The 20685-nt window shown below is 36.5% G+C and overlaps 2 protein-coding genes across 6 annotated transcripts in view; one reads left to right on the forward strand and one right to left on the reverse strand.

Moving 5' to 3' along the window:
* Nucleotides 1-20685, reverse strand: part of RALGPS2 (Ral GEF with PH domain and SH3 binding motif 2) — a 257390-nt gene that overhangs the window by 168103 nt on the left and 68602 nt on the right. For all 5 annotated transcript variants that reach the window (XM_069065478.1, XM_069065477.1, XM_069065480.1 and 2 more), the window contains exons 2-3: nucleotides 13003-13145; nucleotides 5853-5957 (exon numbers count right to left, since the gene is read on the reverse strand). In XM_069065478.1, the coding sequence (XP_068921579.1) occupies nucleotides 5853-5957; nucleotides 13003-13059 (162 nt within the window). In that variant the 5' untranslated portion in view covers nucleotides 13060-13145. The remainder of the gene's footprint in view (nucleotides 1-5852; nucleotides 5958-13002; nucleotides 13146-20685) is intronic.
* Nucleotides 19457-20221, forward strand: LOC138144182 (small ribosomal subunit protein eS12-like). The gene has a single exon (XM_069065488.1). The coding sequence runs from the start codon at nucleotides 19785-19787 to the stop codon at nucleotides 20151-20153; it is 369 nt and encodes a 122-aa protein (XP_068921589.1). The 5' UTR covers nucleotides 19457-19784; the 3' UTR covers nucleotides 20154-20221.

A 20685-nucleotide genomic window follows, 5' to 3' on the forward strand; every position in this document is an offset into this window, starting at 1 on the left:
AGCATTCCTCCCACTATACCCCAAGACAATTTATTCCACTTTAGGAGATTCTAATTATTTGTAAGTTTTTCCTTAACTGAAGCCTAAACTTGATTATTTTTTACTCCTACTTTTGCCTTTTTGATCCAGAGAGAACGAGTTTAATGCATCTGATAATGTTTCAGATATCTGAAGAGAGCTTTCATCTCCTTGAGTCTCTTTTTCTTTAGGTCAAACATCTCTAATTTCCTTCAAGCTGGCATAGCTTCATCAGAAATGAAACCAGAAGGCAAATGAAAGTTACTGCTTCCCTTGGAAAAGGAAAGAAGCTGGCAGAGCTGGCTTTATCACAGGTCCAAAGGCAAAAAAAAAATCATTTCAGAGGCTAATTAGTAGTAATAGCTAGTAGCATAGCTACTAGCAATACAGTTGGTAGGAGTGCTTTAAGGTTTGGAAAGCACTTTACAATTATCTTATTTTATCCTCACTCATACCTGGAACAAGGTAGGTACTATTATTATCCCCATATTCCAGATGAAGAAACTGAGTAGATAGAAGGTAACAGAAGTTAAGCGCCTTCCTCAGGTCTATTAAAACTGTATCTTGTTCTGATCCCCCAACCACCCTCCTTTCACTTCTAGTCAGTAGAGTTAAGTTCCTAAGTGGCCAGTATAAAAATAGCAATAGAAGCAAGTAAGACTACAAAGGGGAATCTAGAAGTCCCAAAGATCAAAGGATCATAAGTTGCAAACTCTATAATATATTAAACAAAAAAATCACATCCTGGGACTATGTACTAAATTAGGAGAAGCCATTCATGCTTTGCTGTCAGGGCCTTTTAGTCCTATGACATGATAAATCCCAGTTTAAGTCCCAGAAATCCACAGTAAGACCAGCAGAACACCAAAGATTACTGATAATTTTGAGTTAATGTAGACATGCTAACTTTAAAGTTTTACCAACAAATTTGAGATGATTTGGATATATTAATGAACTGAACCTATTGTGGGACAGATAAGGGCTTAGTCCATTCCCCCAAAAACCCTATAAAAATGAGACTTCCAACTCCTGTCCCTCTTCCATGTCCATTGGACCCATGCTTCCAAGTGCTCCCAACTTCAATCTATAGCTATCTGAGGGATTCTCTGTGCTTCCAATCCTCCTCATCCTTTTCCTTCCTCAACCACCCTATCTCTGTCCCCACGTTATCTGCCTGTCTACCTTTTTTGCCCCTTTCTGTGCTGTTCTTCCCTACATCCTCTGTGTCTTATTAAAAGTGTGATTGCAGTCCCATTTCCTGCTGCCATCATGGTCTTTCCCAGCAAGTATCCAAAAAACTAGAAATGCCTGCCCCATTTAATAATTTCATAGATTAATTAGTATTTAACCAGATCATCCAGCTAATGTGTCTGAGGCTGCATTTGGCCTCAGGTCTTACTGACTCCGGGTCTAGTGCTCAACTGTGCCACCTAGCTACTATGTGGTTATCTCATCTTGCTCAAGAGAAGTGTCTGCAAAAAAAGATAACTTTGAAAATAACTGGAGCTTAGGCTCTAACATCTATGCAAAGGATGCATTTAGAAGAAATCTCAATAAAAATATCCAAATTAAATCAACATATGCTTTGAGACTCAGAGACTTTAATGTACAGGTGAACTAAGGCAAGATGGCAAAAAGTGTTCAAAAATACAATTCAAGAATATGAAACATAAAGTCAAAGGCTTATTTATAAACTACAAAGAAGCCTCATATTTATATATTATGAATATTTGCCTAAAGAATGAAGTAAATGGATATTAAGTGTATCACAAAAACTGCAACTGTATACTTTTTTTTTTTAAGCAATCAGGGTTAAGTAACTTGCTCAAGGTTACACGGCCAGTTATTATTTCTGGGTGTGGTGCTGAGTATCTGAGCCCGGATTTGATCCAGGTCATCCTGACACTGGAGCCAGTGCTCTTACTCGCTGAGCCACCTGGCCGCCCCTAAGTTACTGGGGTTAAGTAACTTGCTCAAGGTTACATGGCCAGTTATTATTTCTGGGTGTGGTGCTGAGTATCTGAGCCCGGATTTGATCCAGGTCATCCTGACACTGGAGCCGGTGCTCTTACTTGCTGAGCCACCTGGCCGCCCCTAAGTTACTGGGGTTAAGTAACTTGCTCAAGGTTACACGGCCAGGTATTTCTGGGTGGGTGCTAAGTGTCTGATCCTGGGATTCAATCTCCAGGTCTTCTCAACACTGGAGCCAGTGCTCTTACTCGCTGTGCTACCTGGCCGTCCCTCAACTGTATACTTTTAACCAAATTAGAAGACAGTCATCCCTCAATTTGATGAGCTTGTAGGTATACCATCAACATGTTAAAAAAAATCAAAATGAATGAAAAGTAAGAATAAAAATTAGTAAGATAAGGTAACTAAAGGAGAAGGAAATGACAAACTATTCCAGTATCTTTGCCAATAAAACTCCAAACAGAGTTATGAAGAGTTGGACATGACTAAACAATAAATGGTAACTAAAACAACTCCAACCTAATGTATACAAAGCTACTGATGCCTAAAATTGGGAAATGGATAAATAAACAGACTTAGGACGTCATGATTTCCTAAAGAAGTTTAACAAAAATTAATTACCACAAAGAGAAGACTAAAAAAGCTTACTTAGAACCCACCTAGTCCAGCAAACATCTGATGTGTTGGCAGCCAAGGGACACTGATTTGGAATATAAATTAATTTGTGTAATCTTACCAGGAAAAGAAGTTACAAGCAAAATGGCAGAATATGTTGGGTGCAAACCTAACTCCCCAAATTCACTTCAAATCCACAAATAATGCAATATAAATATAACTGAAACTGCAACAAGAGGAAAAGACCCTTTGAACCAAAAATCACACCACAGGGCATGAAATTTCACATTAAAATAATAATTTTTTTTAAATCAGCACTCTCCTAGTAACAAAACACTTGAAATAAAATGGATTCCATCAGAATGGCTAAACAAATTATGGAAGAAATAGAAAAGCAGATCACTGAACAGAACATGTAAGTAATAACAAAAAAAAAAAAACCAAACCAATAAGCATTTACTAAACACCTACTATGTTCCAGGCATTGTAGAAGATGTGCAAAATGCTGGGAATTCCAAAACAAATGAAACTCTCAAGAAGCTTACATTTGAGTAAGAGAGACAAAAAGTACATATATAAACATACTCAGAATAAACAAAAAGTAATTAAATACAGTCGATAGGTGGTGCAATGGATAGAGCACCAGCCTTGGAGTCAAGAAGACCTAAGTTCAAATCTAGTATCAGACACTTACTAGCTGTGTGACAATGGTTTCCGCATCTGTAAAATGTGCTGGAGAAGGAAATGGCAAACCATTCCAATATCTTTGCCAAGAAAAACCGAAATGGGATTACACAAAGTCAGACATGAATGAAAAACAAATGAACAACAACAAAACTAAATACAAAGTAGTTTGGGGAAAGTACTAGCAGTTGGGATGGGAGGAGCAATGAATGAGGAAAGGCTTCATGTGGAAGATTTTTGCAGGCTAGTCTTGAAGGAGAAAAGGGATTCTATGAAGCAGAGGTAAGAAAAAAGAGCACTGGAGGCATGGAAGGCAGTCAGTGCAAAGGCATGAAAGTGGGAGATGCAGTGTCCTGTGAAAGAAGCACAGAGAAGAATACTTTGGCCAGAACACAAGAGAATGGGAAGGAAACTACTTTATCATGAAACTAGAAACACAGGTTGGGGCCAAGTTTGGGTTTTAAAAGCCAAACACACTCACTGTGTGTGTGTGTATTTGTTCTTAGATGCAATATTGAACCAGTAGATTTTATTGAGTAGGGGCGAGATAAGGTCAGATCTCCGCTTAAGGAAATGTACTTTAGAAGGTTTAGAGGATGAAGTGGGAGTGGAGATGGACTTTAAGCAAGAAGATTAGGAGGCCATTGGCATAGTCCAGGCAAGAGTTGGAGAAGGCCTGAATTGGCCTGTGGGAGGCAGATATCCAAAATGTGGGGGTAGAAATTGCAAGATCTAACAAATGTCTGGATATGTGGAGGAAGAGAGTGAGAACTACAAGATAATGCTAAGGTTATAAACCTAGGATAATGGAATAAAGGTGGTTCCCTTAACATAAATAGGAAGGTTAAATATAAGATATGATTTCGGAGGAAAAACAATGAGCAACACTATTCTAGATATGTTGAGCTTTGACATGTTTCTGGGATATCCAGTTTGAAATGCCTAATAGGCAGTTCTCAAGAGACAGCATGGGTATGGATACAAAGTTACATAGATCTAAGAGTCATATGCAGAAAGTTGATAATTAAACTCATGGAAGATTATGAGAAGAGAGAAAAGAGAGAGCCCAAGAAAAGCCTTGAGGTACACACAAAGTTAGAGAATATGATACTGATGATAAGCCAGCAAAAAAGTCAGATGGTTAGGAGAAGAAATAAGGGAGAGAACTGTAATAAAAACTTAGAGAAGAGTACCAGGAGAAGGGGGCGGGCGGGCAATGGGAGGGTAAATAGTGCTAAATATAGTGGAAAGGTCAAAAACGATGAAGATTGAAAACAGGTTATTGTATCTGACAATTAAGTGTTGATAGATAAATTTAGAGAGAAAAGTTTCAGTTGAATGATGAGATCAGAAACCAGAATACAAAGGACTGGGGAATGAATGAAAGGAGAAGTGAATACAAATTCAGAGAGCTTTTTCTAGGAGTTTGGCCAATAAAAGGAAGAGAGACACAGGACAATAGTTTGTGAAGAGGGAAGGGTCAACTGAAAAAATTTTAAGGATAGGAGTGGTATGAGCATGTTACTGATTTTCTGGGGGCTAAGGTATAAAGGGGGGTTGGTGATACAGGCATAATACAGGTAGTACATATGAAGCCAGTAAGGTTTCTTTCCTCTTATGATAATACTAACAAATTTCACAATGAAGACCCATGATACAAAATAATTTTTTTCCCAGGATTGTCTTGAACAGCATGCTTTCTCCACAAAGCCTTGCTCAATGATCCAAAAGTAGTGTTAGTTTGGGTTTAAAGTATAATGAGTGCAGTGTTCTTGGAAATAGGGCCTAGGCAGGATGAAGAGTTCTTTGCTCCTCATACCTCCCCTTTCAGTTAGTCAGACATAATTAAGTGATTGAGCCATGATTCAGAACCATGTCCTCTGACTCCATATATAATAATTATAGCATACATTCATATGAAATATAAAATCTAATTTGATCTTCATAACAACTTTGTGAAATAGGTGCTATTATTATTATCCTAATTTTGCAGTTGGGGAAAACTGAGGCTGAGAGAGGTTACAATGACTTGCCCAGGGTTGCACAGATATTAAGTGTCAATGACAGGACTTGAACTTAGATTTTTTTGATTCTAAGGACAACACACTCACTCACATACACTCTATGCTGTTTCTACTGGTACCCTTTAAGAGCACACCTAATCCTTGGCCAAGTTCCCACCCAGTGTGGCCAGGACTGATGGACAGGGAATTAAATGTCCCCTCTTCTTTTTGCAGAGGTGTATGTGTTGGGGGAAGCAGGGGTGGTACAGAGGCTAAATGAATCTGCTTTTTAAAGATTTTTTTTTTAAAGAATTGGCTGGAAGGGTAGTAGGGGGACAAATATATTCAGAAATCAAGAAAATTAAAAACAAGATTGACAAAATTATTTTACAATAAAGATATCCACACCAACACCTATGAAAATGCCACAACGATACTGACTGCTCATCTATAACATTAGTTGCTCCAAAGTCCCTACTTTCTTTACCCCTCAATTCCTAAACCAAACTTATCTATGGAGACAACTCATTACTAAGAAAAACTCACCAACCCATTGCTTACCGCATATTCTTCTGGTGTGACCTTAAGAACGTCAAATACCACCGCATCAAAACTCTTCTTCAGTTCAGAGCCTTTGTCACTTAACGATTCAGAACTGCTACTTTTCTGTCAATATAAAAGCAAACACCATAGCCAGATTAATATATAGATGCTATAGTTGTGATGGAAAATATGAGGCAAAATACAATTGACAACGTGTTTTGAAAGTGCTGAACAATTAAATACTGCAAAAATGTGCAATTGAGAGTATATATATCTGAGATATGAACTGCCTTGTTTTCAAAAGCATTGACCAGGGCGACTAGGTGGCACAGTGAATAGAGCACCAGCCCTGAAGTCAGGAGGACCTGAGTTCAAATCCAGCCTCAGACACTTAGCACACACAAAAAAAAACTAGCCATGTGACCTTGGGCAAGTCACTTAACCCCAACTGCCTTACCTTCCCCCCTCCAAAAAAGAGCAAGAAAAAAAAAAAGCATTAACCTAGGAGCCAGAAGATTAGCTTTGCAACTCATTAATTATCTATTTCTAAGCCAAAGTTTCCTTATTTACAAAATTGTGAAATTAGTCAAGATAATCTTTTAAGGTACATTCCTGATTACCAATGTACAATTAAATGACATTAATAAAGCCAATCTTTTCCTCCAAGTTAAGATGCCTACCATATATGAAATAGGGTATAGTTGCAGGCTGGATTTGGAAAATACTAGGATAATAAATAATATAATTAAAATTCAATTATACATGTACTAAAAAGGTTATAAAGAAATACAAAATTATTTTAACATAGAAATAGAGTTCAAAGAGAACTTTAAAGTCATATAGTCCAACATCCTACCCAATTAAAAATCTAGTGGTGTGGTGTACAACATGTGAAGTTAGAGAATCTGAGTTCAAATTCCTGTTCAGTACTACCTGTGTGCTCTTGGGCAAGGCATTTAATCTCTATGTGCCTCAGCTTCCTCATCTTAACAGGGAGAGAGTTTTTATGGAAAATTTTTTTAGTTCTAAATTCATGTGTAAAATAAGAAGGTTGAAATACATGACTCTTGGTCCCACCAGCTCTGACCTATGTTTCTTGTTGGTACTCAACAAGGCATTTCAGGGAAAGAGGTGAAGGAATTACCTTTTAAATCAGTTATGATTCACTGAATACCTGTAACAAATACATAGCAAAAGATAAAACCTAAGACATCTAAAAAAAAAAATAGAAATGCTATAAACATAAAGCTATCAATTCAGCTATAACGAAAGCTAATTCAAAACTTCTAAAATTTAGTAAATATTAAATTTAAACTGGATGTCCCAGAATCATCTTTAACTCAATTAGTCTAAAATTTCACTCATTATCTCTTTCATATCTTTTCCTAATCTCTTTAATCACTCTTCCAAACTTGCCTACTTCAGCTGAAGGCACTATTACCCTTTTGGTATCAACACTTTCCTAAACAACTCTCTCTAGGTCCTACATATCTATTCAGTTATCAAATCTTGATGTTTCCACCTTCACAGTATCTGCCATTCTAATCCTTCTTTACTCACACAGCTACTACCTTAGTTCAGGTCCACATCATGTCTTTAGATAACTGTAATGACTTCTAATTGGTCTCCCTAACTAGTTCATCCAGTAGCCATGTGATAAAATGAACAGAACATTGGGCCTGCCCTCAGGAACATGTGAGTTCAAATTGTGCCCCATATACTTACTAGCTGTATGACTGACTGAGCAAATCACTTAATCGCTCTTTGTCTCTCCTCAGGTGAGAGATAGGGATAATAATAGCACCTACTTTCCTGGGTTATTGGGAGGATCAAATGAGATAATACTTATGAAGTGCTTAGGAAATGTCTGGCACATAAGAGGTGCTATTATTACTATACGTTACTGCCAAAATAATTTTCCTTAAGTGCAGATCTTATCATGTGAATGATTCCTGTTGTCTCTAGGATAAAACACAAACTCTTATGCTTAGATTTTAAAGTCCTACCCAATATGGCCCCAAATTATCATTCCAGCCTCCCTGGACATTATTCTTCCTTCCTCACTGCCATCTAGCCATGACGGCCTTCTCTCTATCCTCACACATGATACTGCATCTCCCATTTCCATGCATTTGTCATGCACATTCCTCATACCTAAAATACCCTGTCCATTATTCTACTTCATAGAATCCCCCTTTTTCTTTAAGATATGGCTTAAGCTCTATCTTCTGCATGAAGCCTTTAATGATCTCCCCCCAAGTGCAAATACCATCTCTCTTAAAATGCATTGTATTTAACTACTCTGTGTATAGTCTTAGTATAGTTTTAAGTTACTCACTTAAAAATGAATCTAAATTTAATTATTCCCTTTGTATTTTTATATGTACTTATTATCTTTCTCGTTAAAATATAACGATAGCTCTAAGAGTTAGGATTTAATAGTTTGCAAAGGGCTTTACAACTGTTATCTCATTTGATCCTCACAACAACCCAGGAAAGTAGGTGCTATTATCATTCCCACTTTTGAAGGGAAAGAACTATGGAAAACAGTGATTTGCACGGGGTCACACAGATACTAAATTTGTGAGGAAGGATTTTAGACCCAGGTATTCTTGACTTCAAGTCTAGCAATCTATTTACTACACCGCCTAAGTTCATTGTGAGTAGGGATTATTTCTTTGTACATGTACAATGCCCCCTCCCTAACACAGTTTAAGGTACATGCTAGGTGTTTAAAACATTGATTGTAATTAATTAGTTTCTTGACCAGGAAGTCAAACACAGGGAAGTGAAAAGATGCTATTACTGCCATCTTAATTATTTTGCTTAGTCATGTGCTTTTACTATAACAGTAAATGCTGAATTTTTACAATGGTAGACTCAAACTGCCTGGTAAATAGCAGGAGCTTAATAAATGTTTATTCCCTTCTCTTCCCTTTCACACTCCAGAACACAGATGAGCCTAAATCACCTCCATATAACCCAGGGGGCTTATAAATATACTAGTTTAGAAAGAAATAAAAAGAATTAGTTGTAGACTCCTGCATCCTGCATCCAGCACAGGGAATCCACTAATCTCTGGAGTCCTGCAGAGACCCAGAGACCTACAAATCAGGGAAGGAGGAAAGCAAAGTATAAAATAGCTAACAGATTTATAGGTGGGGTCCAACAGGATACTAATAGCTTGATAGGCAAAAACCCCTAGGTGAAGACTAGAGTCTGTGACTTTCAGTCACAGTGCAAGAGAGTAGCCCTGGGAAGATTCTGGTGGTGGCACTAGCAACCCAAGCCAGGTGGCAAGACAAAAAGAATCATAAATAAAGACCAGTCAGGTATCCCAGATCCTGGTGGGAGTCCTTGAGACCAACAGCTGGAGGAAAGGATCCCAGGCAGACTCTAAAACAGGGGAAGGTCCCATAGCACTGTGTCAAGAGGGAGTCCACAGGGAAGGCAAAGCAATACGGCAGTCCTAAAACCTCTTGAAGAGACTCATTTTGACCACCATACATACCTAGGACCAGGAAGGTCCTATCCAGGGCATTCAGTTATACTTGACCCAACTAGGGTCCCCCAACTAAGACACTGAGGTAGATGAGAAAATCAAACCAAGGAAAACACCAAATACTATAAGGAAATGGAATGACATTGTATAATTGTAGCTATACCCAAACTTGATTTGAGAAATGTTCAGGGAATAAAGCTGAGGTAGGACTGCAACTCAACAAGAAATCCACTGAGGTAAAATGTCCTGACCACATGAATATGAGTACCTGGAAGAAATGAAACAAGAGACACAAAATGGACTAACTAGAAAGAAAGCCTGACAAAGAGAACTGAAGCCTCAGAACAGGTGGTGGAAAACCTCACCTAAGAACTGAATGACCTGAAAATGAAAATAAGTCAAACTGAAAATGATTCCAAAGAAGAGAAATATGAAAACAAAAATCTAAACATTGAAGAAAAAACTCAAAAAAAAAGAAAATCTAAAAGACATTATATCAAAAACAGCTAAGCTAGAAAACAGGTTGAGAAAAATCTAAGAACTATTGAACTCTGGAAATTATGACAAGAAAAATGTGGAAATCAAATAATGAAATGCCAAAAATCTCAGAATCAGAGAGCAAATTGAAAACATAATTTTCTGGTCACTTCCTGAAAGAAATGCTAAAACAAAAATCCCCAGGAATGTCATAGTCAAATCCCACAGATTCCAGGTCAAATAAAAAATAACATAATCAGTCAAACTAGAATGAGTTTAAGGAGCAAGGAGCTAATATAAGGGTCAAGACTGACTGAAGATATTTAAAAGGAGAAAATATCTAGGAATAATATTCTAAAAGACAAAAAGATAAAGGTTTACAACTAAGGCAAACAGCCAGAAAAACGAAATATAATCCTACAAGGGAAAAAGAGACATACTTTTAGTGGAATAGAGCATTTCCATTCCCATTCAAAAAGAAACAGATGAAATCAATGGACTGGATATGCAATTGAAAAAAATAATTAAATGACAAAACTATCCCAACTAAGCAAAAGAGTAGAATTAATTTTGAAATTAATTTTGAAAAAATTAAATTTTGAAAATTAAAGAGATTAATAAAACTTCAAAAATTGATAAATGAAATTAGGAACTGCTCCTTTTTTTTTTTAGAAAAAAAAGAAAGATAGGAGCGGCCAGGTAGCACAGCGAGTAAGAGCACTGGCCCCAGAGTCGGGATGACCTGGGATCGAATCCGGACTCAGACACTTAGCACCCACCCAGAAACACCTGGCTGTGTAACCTTGAGCAAGTTGCTCAATCCCAATTGCTTAGGGGTGGCCAGGTGGCTCAGCGAGTAAGAGCACCAGCCCCAGAGTTGGGATGACCTGGGATCGAATCCAGGCTCTGATACTTAGCACCACACGCATGTAACCTTGAGCAAGTTACTTAACCCCGATTGCTTAAAAAAAAAAAAATAAAGATAAACATGAATCTGATTTTTTTGGAGAAAAAATTCATGTCAAAAATGAAAAAACTGGAGAGAAAATTTAAAAAATTAAAAGAAACCATTTTGCCCAATTATATACTAAGAAAGCTGATAACTTACTATTAAAATTAGAAAAAGGAATTGAATAAGTCATGAATGAACTTCAAAGAAAAAAAATATCCAGGACCAGAAGAATTTACAAGTCAATTCAATCACACATTCAAAGAAAAATTAAATGCAACACTACATATACTGTTGCAGTAACAGAAAAGAAGATTCTTTTCAAATACCCTATGCTACAAATATACTTTTAACATCTAAGCCAGTGTATCAGCGACCACACTGGCATACCCAGAATGGCAGCTAGCACAGGTTCTTAGATCTGCTTTACTAGGAAAGACAGCTGTTTAAGGGGTCAACAGTCTTTTTTAATTACTTTCACTAGTTCAGGGGAAAAGTCAGCACCCTGAATTTCAGAGAAAATACAAACAGAGAAATAAAGACCAACAGACTGCCTGAGCCAACTATACACTTTACATGTATCCCTGGATCGAGAGAGCTTTTACATCTGAGCAGTCAGGGAGCTCTGAACACAAGGCTGCTCAGAATCTCAACCAGGGAATCACAAGATCCTTCTCATAAGCAAACCCCTAAAGCAAAATACCAACTGAAAGAGTATATATATATATATACACTTCTTAGAACAAGAAGGCACCACAACCCTCAATGCCTAATTAGAAATTAGCAAAAGATGTGAAAGCCTTCCTACAAATAGGCCTCCCCTAAGCAAGCTCCCTAAATGGGGTCCAAGTAAGGCCTATTAATGGGTGGGGAAAATCTTAAATCCCATTAACATTACAGCCAGGGAGAGACTAAGCAGAGTAAAAAACTACAGATCAATGTGGCCAATGAACAATAACATATAAATTTAAAATAAGATAATATCAAGTAGGCTACAACAATATATTAGGACTGTTCATGTACTATGAGAAGGTAGGGTTCATACCAGAATACAGGGGTGGTTCAACATAAGGAAGACCACAAATATAAATCATGTTAACACTGTAAATAATAAAAACATATCAACAGATGCTTAAAAGGCTTTTTGCAAAAACCAGAACTGGTTTTTTTTAATGTTTTATTCATTTTACACTTAAATAAAAAAATACAGGGGAAAAAAAACCTTCCATGTATACAACAGAACATGAGAAGATTCAATATTAAACAACAAATTTACATTTCAAGAAAACTTAGGGAAGAAATGCTATACACTGTTTTCCAAGCTATACAGCTTTTCTGTGCTTCCTTCTATGTTTTCTTTTGACCTCTGCCATGTACTTTTTCTTTTGCTTTTTGGAGGACAATTGAGGTTAAGTGACTTAACCTCACACTGGCCAGAGTAGTAAACCAACCACTAGAATTTCTAGAGCCCAAATGAGTGATATTTCAGGGTTCCTGCCAGGTCAGTTAGTCAACAAGCCTTTATTAAGTGCTTACTAAGCACCAGACACTGTGCTATGCCCTGGGAATACAAATACAAGCAAAAAGAAAGGCAATCCCTATCTTTAAGAAGCTTACATGTTAATAGAGGAAGATAACATATAAAAGGAAGATGAAAATTAAGGATGGGGAAGTGTGAGAATGGGATAAAGTAGAAAATGTCTGGAGTGCAGTGTAGAGAGAAATGAAGACATGATGAGCCTTACATGATGATTCTAAGAGGAGTCATCCAATTAAGGTCAAAGGGGCAGAGAGTACACAGAATTCTTGCTGCATAAAATCCTGTCTGACACTGCCTTACTTAATTATCAGTCGTATCTCTCTTCCCTCCATGATATCAATGATGAGCATTTGGGTTTGAGGTTGATCTTCTTGTTGTACTTACTGAAGGAGCTAGATTTCAATATTTTATAAGGAGAAACTTTAAATCCTAATTAGAGATGACCAATGATGGATCATGCTGCTATGACAGATACTGCATTCCCTATTACAGGAAGACATTAAGTAGAGGCTAGATAATTATTTGTTAGTCATGTTGTTAACAATTCATGCTTCTAATATGAGATGAACTAAATGACTTTTGACATCCTGACTAGAATCTTGGATCATCCAATTGCACAGTAGATTATTTAAATATATAACATAGTAATATTTGAAGAGTTAAAAATCCTTAAGAAGATATGTATAATTGTATTTCTTACCTCTGAAGCAGTAGCTGCAATGTTAATGTTGCTCAACTGCCCGTTCATTAGGTCCATATTTCCCACAACATCAGTTCTTGTCCTTCTGTTTACTATAGTAGGGTTCTGATTATTTCAAGTCCAAGGCAACAAATACATTATTCCTATAAATAAATGTTGATAAAACGTAAAGTTAGAATATTTGCCTCACTAGGATCTAGGTTTAGAAAACAAGTCTAATAACTAAAATGAAGTCAAACATATCAAAAAGGCTCTTCCCTTAGAAAAAGAAAAAAAGACAATCACTGAAGCATGTTTTTTAAAAAAATGCGTATTAAGAAAACAGAAGAAAACACAGATAAGCAGGGCAGTTTTGCAAGTTTACACATTTATTTTATACTTAAAAAGGTGTTCAATTTCATGTACAATTCTTTTTCTGTTTTACTTTGTATATAGAAAGGTTTATTTGATGTTTGTTAAATACAGGATAAAAATCCCCCAAGAAATTTAAAGCAAAAAATAAAATGCCAATTGTAGAGTAAATACAGTTTTTTACACTCCATATGCAATATGCCAGGAATGGTAGCAGATTCCTGTAAACCTCTGGATTGAGGCTAATGAATCACTTAACTTCAGACGTTCTGAGCTACAGGGTGCTAAACTGATCATGTGTCTGCATTAAATTAGGCACCAAGATGGAAAGAGAAGAGGTCCAGGCTGCCTAGGTCAGGGTCAGAAATTGAGGAGGTCAAGGCTACTACGATCAATCAGTAATGAAATCAGGCTCTGAGTGGCCTGGGCAAGCTATGGAGATTCAAGTCTTGCTCCTTCTGCCTTCCAAAAAAACTGCTGAGCTTAGAATATGGACATGGCAAGTATCAAATAATAGTAAAAATACTACTGACATTTACACAATATTTTAAAGTTTACAAAGCATTTCATACAGATTTTATCTTTACAACAAATATTATCCTTATTGTGAAGATGAGGAAATTGAAACTAAGTCAAATGACTTATCCAAGACACCAAGCAATTAGGTAGGATTAAAATTCAAGTATTCCTGACTCCAAAAAAGAAATCCAAAATAACTCTATGCATTAAACTACCTGATTATATATTAACAGTAAACTGCTGATATGGGAGTCATTCTTATGTACAGGCAGGGATGTAACTTGTTAAATTTTTTAAAAAATACAAAACTAGAAGGAATAAAAATGAGAAAAAGATATGAGGTGCAATTTAAGTTAACTCCATCTTGAACCATTTAAGCAAGCTGATGATGCTGAAAAATGAGAAATGGATAAAGGAACTGACAACATGAAAAAGGGCAATATTAGCAAGGCCATATTTAATCTTGCAAAGTAGAGATAATGGTATCCAAGGGCAAAATGGAGTTAGAGTATAAGGCCATTTATAGGAATATATAGAGAATAGTGGAAAATTATGGGGAGTATTACCTCATAAAACAGTAAGAAACAGTGGAAAGTAAAGTGAAAGTATAGCTTAAGGACAAAGCTAGAGGAGTAAAAGACAGATGAAAAGTGGAAGATTTTTGTAAACTTTTTTTCTACCACTGACAATATAGTTCTCATACATGGACCATAAAATTACCTTCCTAATATGTTGCATGGTTAATAAAAAATGACACCAAGGAAAAGAAAGATGGGAAGAGCAGCTAGACTAGACAAAATATACACAGAAGAGGTTATATTTGTGGCAACACCAGAGGGCATTAAGGACCAATTCTCAAAGTATCTGAAAAGGGGGAATGCAGCAAAGGCATGGTAAAATTCCAGGATCTTATGGTCTTAATTGTAGTGCTTCCCTCTGCTGATTATTTCCTATTTATCCTGTATTTAGCATAGTTATTTGCATGTCATCTCCCCCTTTAGACTGTGAACTCCTTAAGGAGTTCACAGTGCTTGGCACACAGTAGGCACTTAATAAATGCTTAATGACTGAACGATTTTATAAGCGCACAAAAGGAGGCATCATAGTTCAATGGAAAGAAAACTGAACTTGGAGTAAGAGAAACTGGATTTAAACGTTGGCTTTGCTATTAACACTGGGAAAGTCACTTATATAGCCTCAGTTTTTTAGCTTTTGAGGCCCCTTCCAGTTCAAAATACATAATTCTATCAATATAAGTGCCTCCCCAAAAGAAGACTAAGAATATTAACACAATGAGAATTTTTATGAGAACAATCTATACAGTGAAGACAGTGTAATAAAAGTAAAACTGTATATTATCAAGCATCAATCATCAAAACTACTTGGTACTGGCTAAGAAATAGAGTGGTGGACCAGTGGAATAGGTTAGGCACACAAGACACAGCAGTCAATGGCTACAGTAGTCTACTGTTTGATAAACCCAAATACTCCACTCTCTGGGATAAGAACTTACTATCTGACAAAAACTGCTGGAAAAACTAGAAAACAGTATAACAGAAACTAGGCATAGCCCAACATCTTACACCGTATACCCGGATAAGGTCAAAATGGGTTCATAATTTAGGCATAAAGGGTGATACCATAAGTAAATTAATAGAGCAACAAATAGTTTACCTATCAGTCTATGGAGAACAGAAGAATTTATGATTAGACAAGAGATAGAGAGAATATTATGAAATATAAAATGGATAATTTTGATTTAAACATTAAATTAAAAAGGTTTTGTACAAACAAAGCCAATGCAATCAAGATTAGAAGGGAAACAATTTTTACAGTCAGCTCAGATAAAGGTCTCATTTCTAAAAAAAAAAAATCACACACACACACAACTGAGTCAAATTTACAAGAATACAAGTCATTTCCCAACTGATAAATTGTCAAAGGATATATGAACAAGCAGTTTTCAGATGAAATTAAAGCTATCTATAATCATATAAAAAATGTTCTAAATCTCTATTGATCAGAGAAATGCAAATTAAAATAGCTCTGGGGTACTACATCACACCTATCAGATTGGCTAAAAAGACAAAACAGGAAAATAATAAATGGTGGAGAAGATGTGGGAAAACTGGAACACTAATGCACTGATCTAACCATTCTGGAGAGCAATTTGGAACTATGCCCAAAGGGCTATAAAACTGCGCATACAGGGGCAGTTAGGTGGCATAGTGAGCACCAGCCCTGGAGTCAGGAGGACCTGAGTTCATATCTGGCCTCAGACACTTGACAGACTTACTAGCTTTGTGACCTTGGGCAAGTCACTTAACCCCAATTGCCTTGCCTTCCCCTTAAAAAAAAAAGCCCCAGACAATCGTGCATACCCTTTGAACCAGCAATACCACTACTACGTCTGTATGCCAAAGAGATCATAAAAATGGGAAGAGGATCCACATGAAACAAAATATTGATAGCAGCTCTTTTTGTGGTAGCAAAGAATTGGAAACCAAGGGGATGCCCATCAATTGGGAAATGGCTGAACACGTTGTGGTATACGAATGTAATGGAATACTACTGTTGCATAAGAAATGATCAGCAGGCAGATTTTAGAAAAAGCAGGAAAGATTACATGAACTGATGCTGAATAAAGATGGAAAATGCTATCCACATCCAGAGAAAGAAAAATGGAGTCTGAATGCAGATTGAAGGATACTATTTGGTCATCTTTCCTTCCTCATGGTTATTCCCTTTGGTTCTGATTCTTCTTTACAACAGGAATAATGTGGAAATAAGTTTAATATGATTGGACATGTATAGCCTGTATCACACTGCACGCCATCAAGGGGGGAAATTTAGAACTCAAAATCTTATAAAAGTGAATGTTGAAAACTAAACATAAAGAAATGAATGAATAAGTGAATACATAAAAAAAGAAAACCATAAAAGGGGTCACAAAGAGTCAGACGTGACTAAACAACAAGAACATTTTTATAGTCATAAAACTAAAAGATAGATTCTTTCAATCAACAGGGAGGGGAGAGGGGAGAATGATCAATGGCAATGGCAATGACAACAAAAGAAGGGTATAGCCAGTGCTGAAGATATGTTAGATGATAGGCACATTAGTGCCTTATGGATGGAGCTGTGAATCAGTACCACCATTTTGGAAAGCAGTTTGTAATTATGCAAATAAAGCAACTTAAAATGTCCATATCCTTTAATCCAGAGATTCCACAACTAGGGTAATTCCCCCAGGAGGCAAATGATTAAAAGAAAATGCCTTATCAAAATTATGATAGCATGTTTTGTGATAGTAAAGGATTGGAAACAAAGTATATGTCCACTGACCAGGGAATGATTAAACAAACTGTGGTACACAAATGTAATTTATATTACACTGCCATCGATAATGACTAATGAATCTAGACAAACTGATGAAAAGAAGCAAATAGAATAAAATAATATGCACAATGTGTATCACATTATAAGGGGGAAAACACATAAAATAAATCAAAACTAAGTGTCGCAGGTTAAAGGAAGAGATATGAGAAGACACCCTTTGCCCATACCTTTGCAGAGGTAGAAAATCATTAAGTGTAATACCTTGCATATCCTTCCCTTTCCCCTAATAAATCCCATATAAATATTTTTTAAGAGAAGGGGGGAATCAATACATTTATATGGGATTTATAAGGGGAAAGAGAAGGATACTGAGGGAATTATGGTGATGTCAAACTCAAATATAAACAGAGGGCTCTGATTGCTATAAAAGAATTCCTGCAAGCTGCATAATGACTTTGTTTTTTAAATGTAGTATTACCTATGTTTTATTATATTTTTATTTGTTTTGTTAAGTATTTCCCAATTACATTTTAATCTGGTTCAGGCAGCACTTCGGAGTGTTTGACACCTTTAATGTAAAAAATCATATAGCAATAAAAACTTATTCAAAAAATTATAGTTTAAAACCACATTAAAGCACATTATTTCATATGATCCTAGAAACCCTGTGCATGAGCAGGGTAGAAGTGAAGCAAACTGATCTGAGGTTATTAAGTCAGTAAAAACACAGATTATTGTTGCTATAAAAACAAGCACTAAATACCGAGTGTAAAGCAACAAATGACACAAGTAGAAAGTTGTTAAAGCAGAAAAAAGCTGAACCAGGAGTGTGAAATTTTAAGTCCTTGCTCTGACAGTTACTAGCTATATAAGTTTTCTCACCTATAAATTTGTTTCCTCACCTGTAAAATGGGAATGATAATGCTTATACCACAGAGCTCACAAAGTTATACGGCAAGTATTTTATAAACCTTAAATGTGAATGATCAGTAACTGGTAAAGTCAAGACTGGCCAGTCCACGGCATAGCCCTCTACATTTGACTGAAAGTCAGGAGACCTGAGTTCTTCTTCCTACTTACCAAAGTTCACATTATAAAATGAAAAGGTTTAGACCAGAAGATCTCTAAAGTTCCTCCTAATTTTAAAATTTAGCAACTTAAAAGATTCTTCTTGCTAGAAAAATGTTTGGTTTCCTCAAAAACACAATTTAAAATAAACTACACATGCAAAAAATGTACAATATCTATATTATGCCTTTTGTTTATGAATTGCCTTCCTTCTCTTTATCTTTTTTTCTATTACAAGCATAATGCAATAAATAGGTTCTCAAAATATCTGCCTCAACTCTCCAAATTCTAACTGTTTCTCCCTCCTGTCCCAGTGCCCCCTCCCACATTACCCTTCCTTCTCCCCTTTCTTCCACCCCTAAGATATTTTCTTCCATTAAAATGTAAATTCCTTGAAGGTAGGGGTTGTCTTTCTAACTTGCATTTATGTACTTAGCGCTCAGTGGCACAGAACAGAGAAAATAGTTAAGCATTTCTCCCTCTCTCTTTCCTCCCACCTTCACACTCCCTACTCTACGGAGCACACTTTTCCTCATACCCTTTTCATTGCCTTGTAAGCCAATGAAGTATTTTGATACCCCATTCCTACCTTTCTCACTATTCCTTCTCTCTTTTCCTTTTATGGTTTCTCTTTTTTCTTCTGTCCCTTTAACACCAAAACTTGGCTTTCAAACCTTTAGCTTCTCTGTACATTCTCTTTTGACTATTTTATTCAACCCTTAGGACTTTAATTATCACAATCTTTTCTCCAGCAATAGCCTCCAGTAGATTGTCTTCCATCAGTACCTCAATTTAATGTTCCAAAATAAACTTATTAGCACCTTTCTCAAGACACCTTTCCCTTTTTGTTTCAATATTTCTACTAAAGGTACTAACAATGATTCTACCTCTCATTAAAACTCAAAATCTCAGTCATTTCTGTTTTCTTCCTCTTCATTCTGTGCATATCCATCAAGTCATGAAGTCTTGTCCTTGCCACAGTCATAAACTCACTGGAATTTGTTCCTTCCTTTTCATTGCCATTTACACTATGTTGAGATTCAGGTAATTAAGGTTCACTTGAATTTTTTTTTTACAATAGCTAAAGAAAAAAGAATTATGACTTCTAAAAAAGGATAAAAGAAAGAATCCAAGGATGGAGTAGAGTTTGTTACAAAAAAGGGAGTAAGGCTGGAGGGAAGAGTCATCGAGAGTAAGTGATGTAAAAAAAAGAATATCATCAAGAGACTTTGTTTTCAAGAACAAAACAATAGGGAAGAAGAGCAGATGGGCTAAAGGAAACAGAAAACAAAGTACAGAAGGAAAGATAGAAGGTTGCTCAATAAGTTGAGGTAAATGCATTAAACTAAAACACTCCTGGCATCCCACTCTGCTAATCACTTGGGTGATCACTACACCTCTACTGTCCCTCACTACCTTTAAAAATTCTAATGAGCGCTTTTTCCCTGTCGCCACTGAGGCGCCCAGGTGTTTTCAAGATTTAGCTTCACCTGTGAACCTCTGCCATGGCCGAGGAAAGCACTGCTGCTGCAGGTGTAATGGACATTAACACCGCTCTACAAGAAGTACTGAAGACCGCACTCATCCACGATGGCCTTGCTCGTGGAATTCGAGAAGCTGCCAAAGCCTTGGACAAACGCCAAGCCCATCTTTGTGTACTTGCTTCCAACTGTGATGAACCTATGTATGTAAAGTTGGTTGAGGCCCTATGTGCTGAGCATCAAACCAATTTGATCAAGGTTGATGACAACAAGAAGCTGGGTGAATGGGCAGGCTTCTGTAAAACTGACAGAGAGGAAAAGCCCTGTAAAGTGGTTGGCTGCAGTTGTGTTGTTGTTAAAGGACTATGGCAAGGAATCTCAGGCCAAAGATGACATCGAAGAATATTTTAAATGCAAGAAATGAATAAATAAAAGCCTTGGTCTGATTTGAAAAAAAAAAATTCTAATGAGCTCTTCAGTAACTAAGAAAAATCTCTTCTGCAATGTAAAGCACTGTTTAAAAAAAATTTCAAATCTCAGAGTTCATTTTTTAAATAAAAGTTTATTTCCACGGGCAAGGGAAGATTGAAGTAGGAGTTTCTGGAGCTAGTATTAGGAATACAAAAAAAAAAAATAGCAAAGTGCTGGCATATAATAATAAATGCTCTCTCTAATCCTCAATCTCTTGTAATCTTGACTGTGACCCCATTATTTTTAAAAACTGTTCTCTAAAGTCATAACCACTTAATTACTAACCCCAATGGACTTCACTCAGTCATCATCATCCTTGACCTTTTTGGAGCATGACACAAATATAAAATAACCTAATTAATATCCTAATTAACATAACATGAGATAAAGATCTTAAGTAATCCAATCTCAGAAAACTGAACTGAACTAAAGGATGGGGGTGGGGATGTTGTTG

Source organism: Petaurus breviceps, unplaced genomic scaffold, assembly GCF_028583685.1.
Source record: "Petaurus breviceps papuanus isolate PSGF00001 unplaced genomic scaffold, PetGlider_PUasm1.0 90692, whole genome shotgun sequence".
Taxonomy (NCBI): Eukaryota; Metazoa; Chordata; class Mammalia; order Diprotodontia; family Petauridae; genus Petaurus; species Petaurus breviceps.

Excerpts from the sequence above, each read along its gene's own strand:
- LOC138144182 (XM_069065488.1), top strand. The coding sequence starts at position 19,785 with ATGGCCGAGGAAAGCACTGCTGCTGCAGGTGTAATGGACATTAACACC.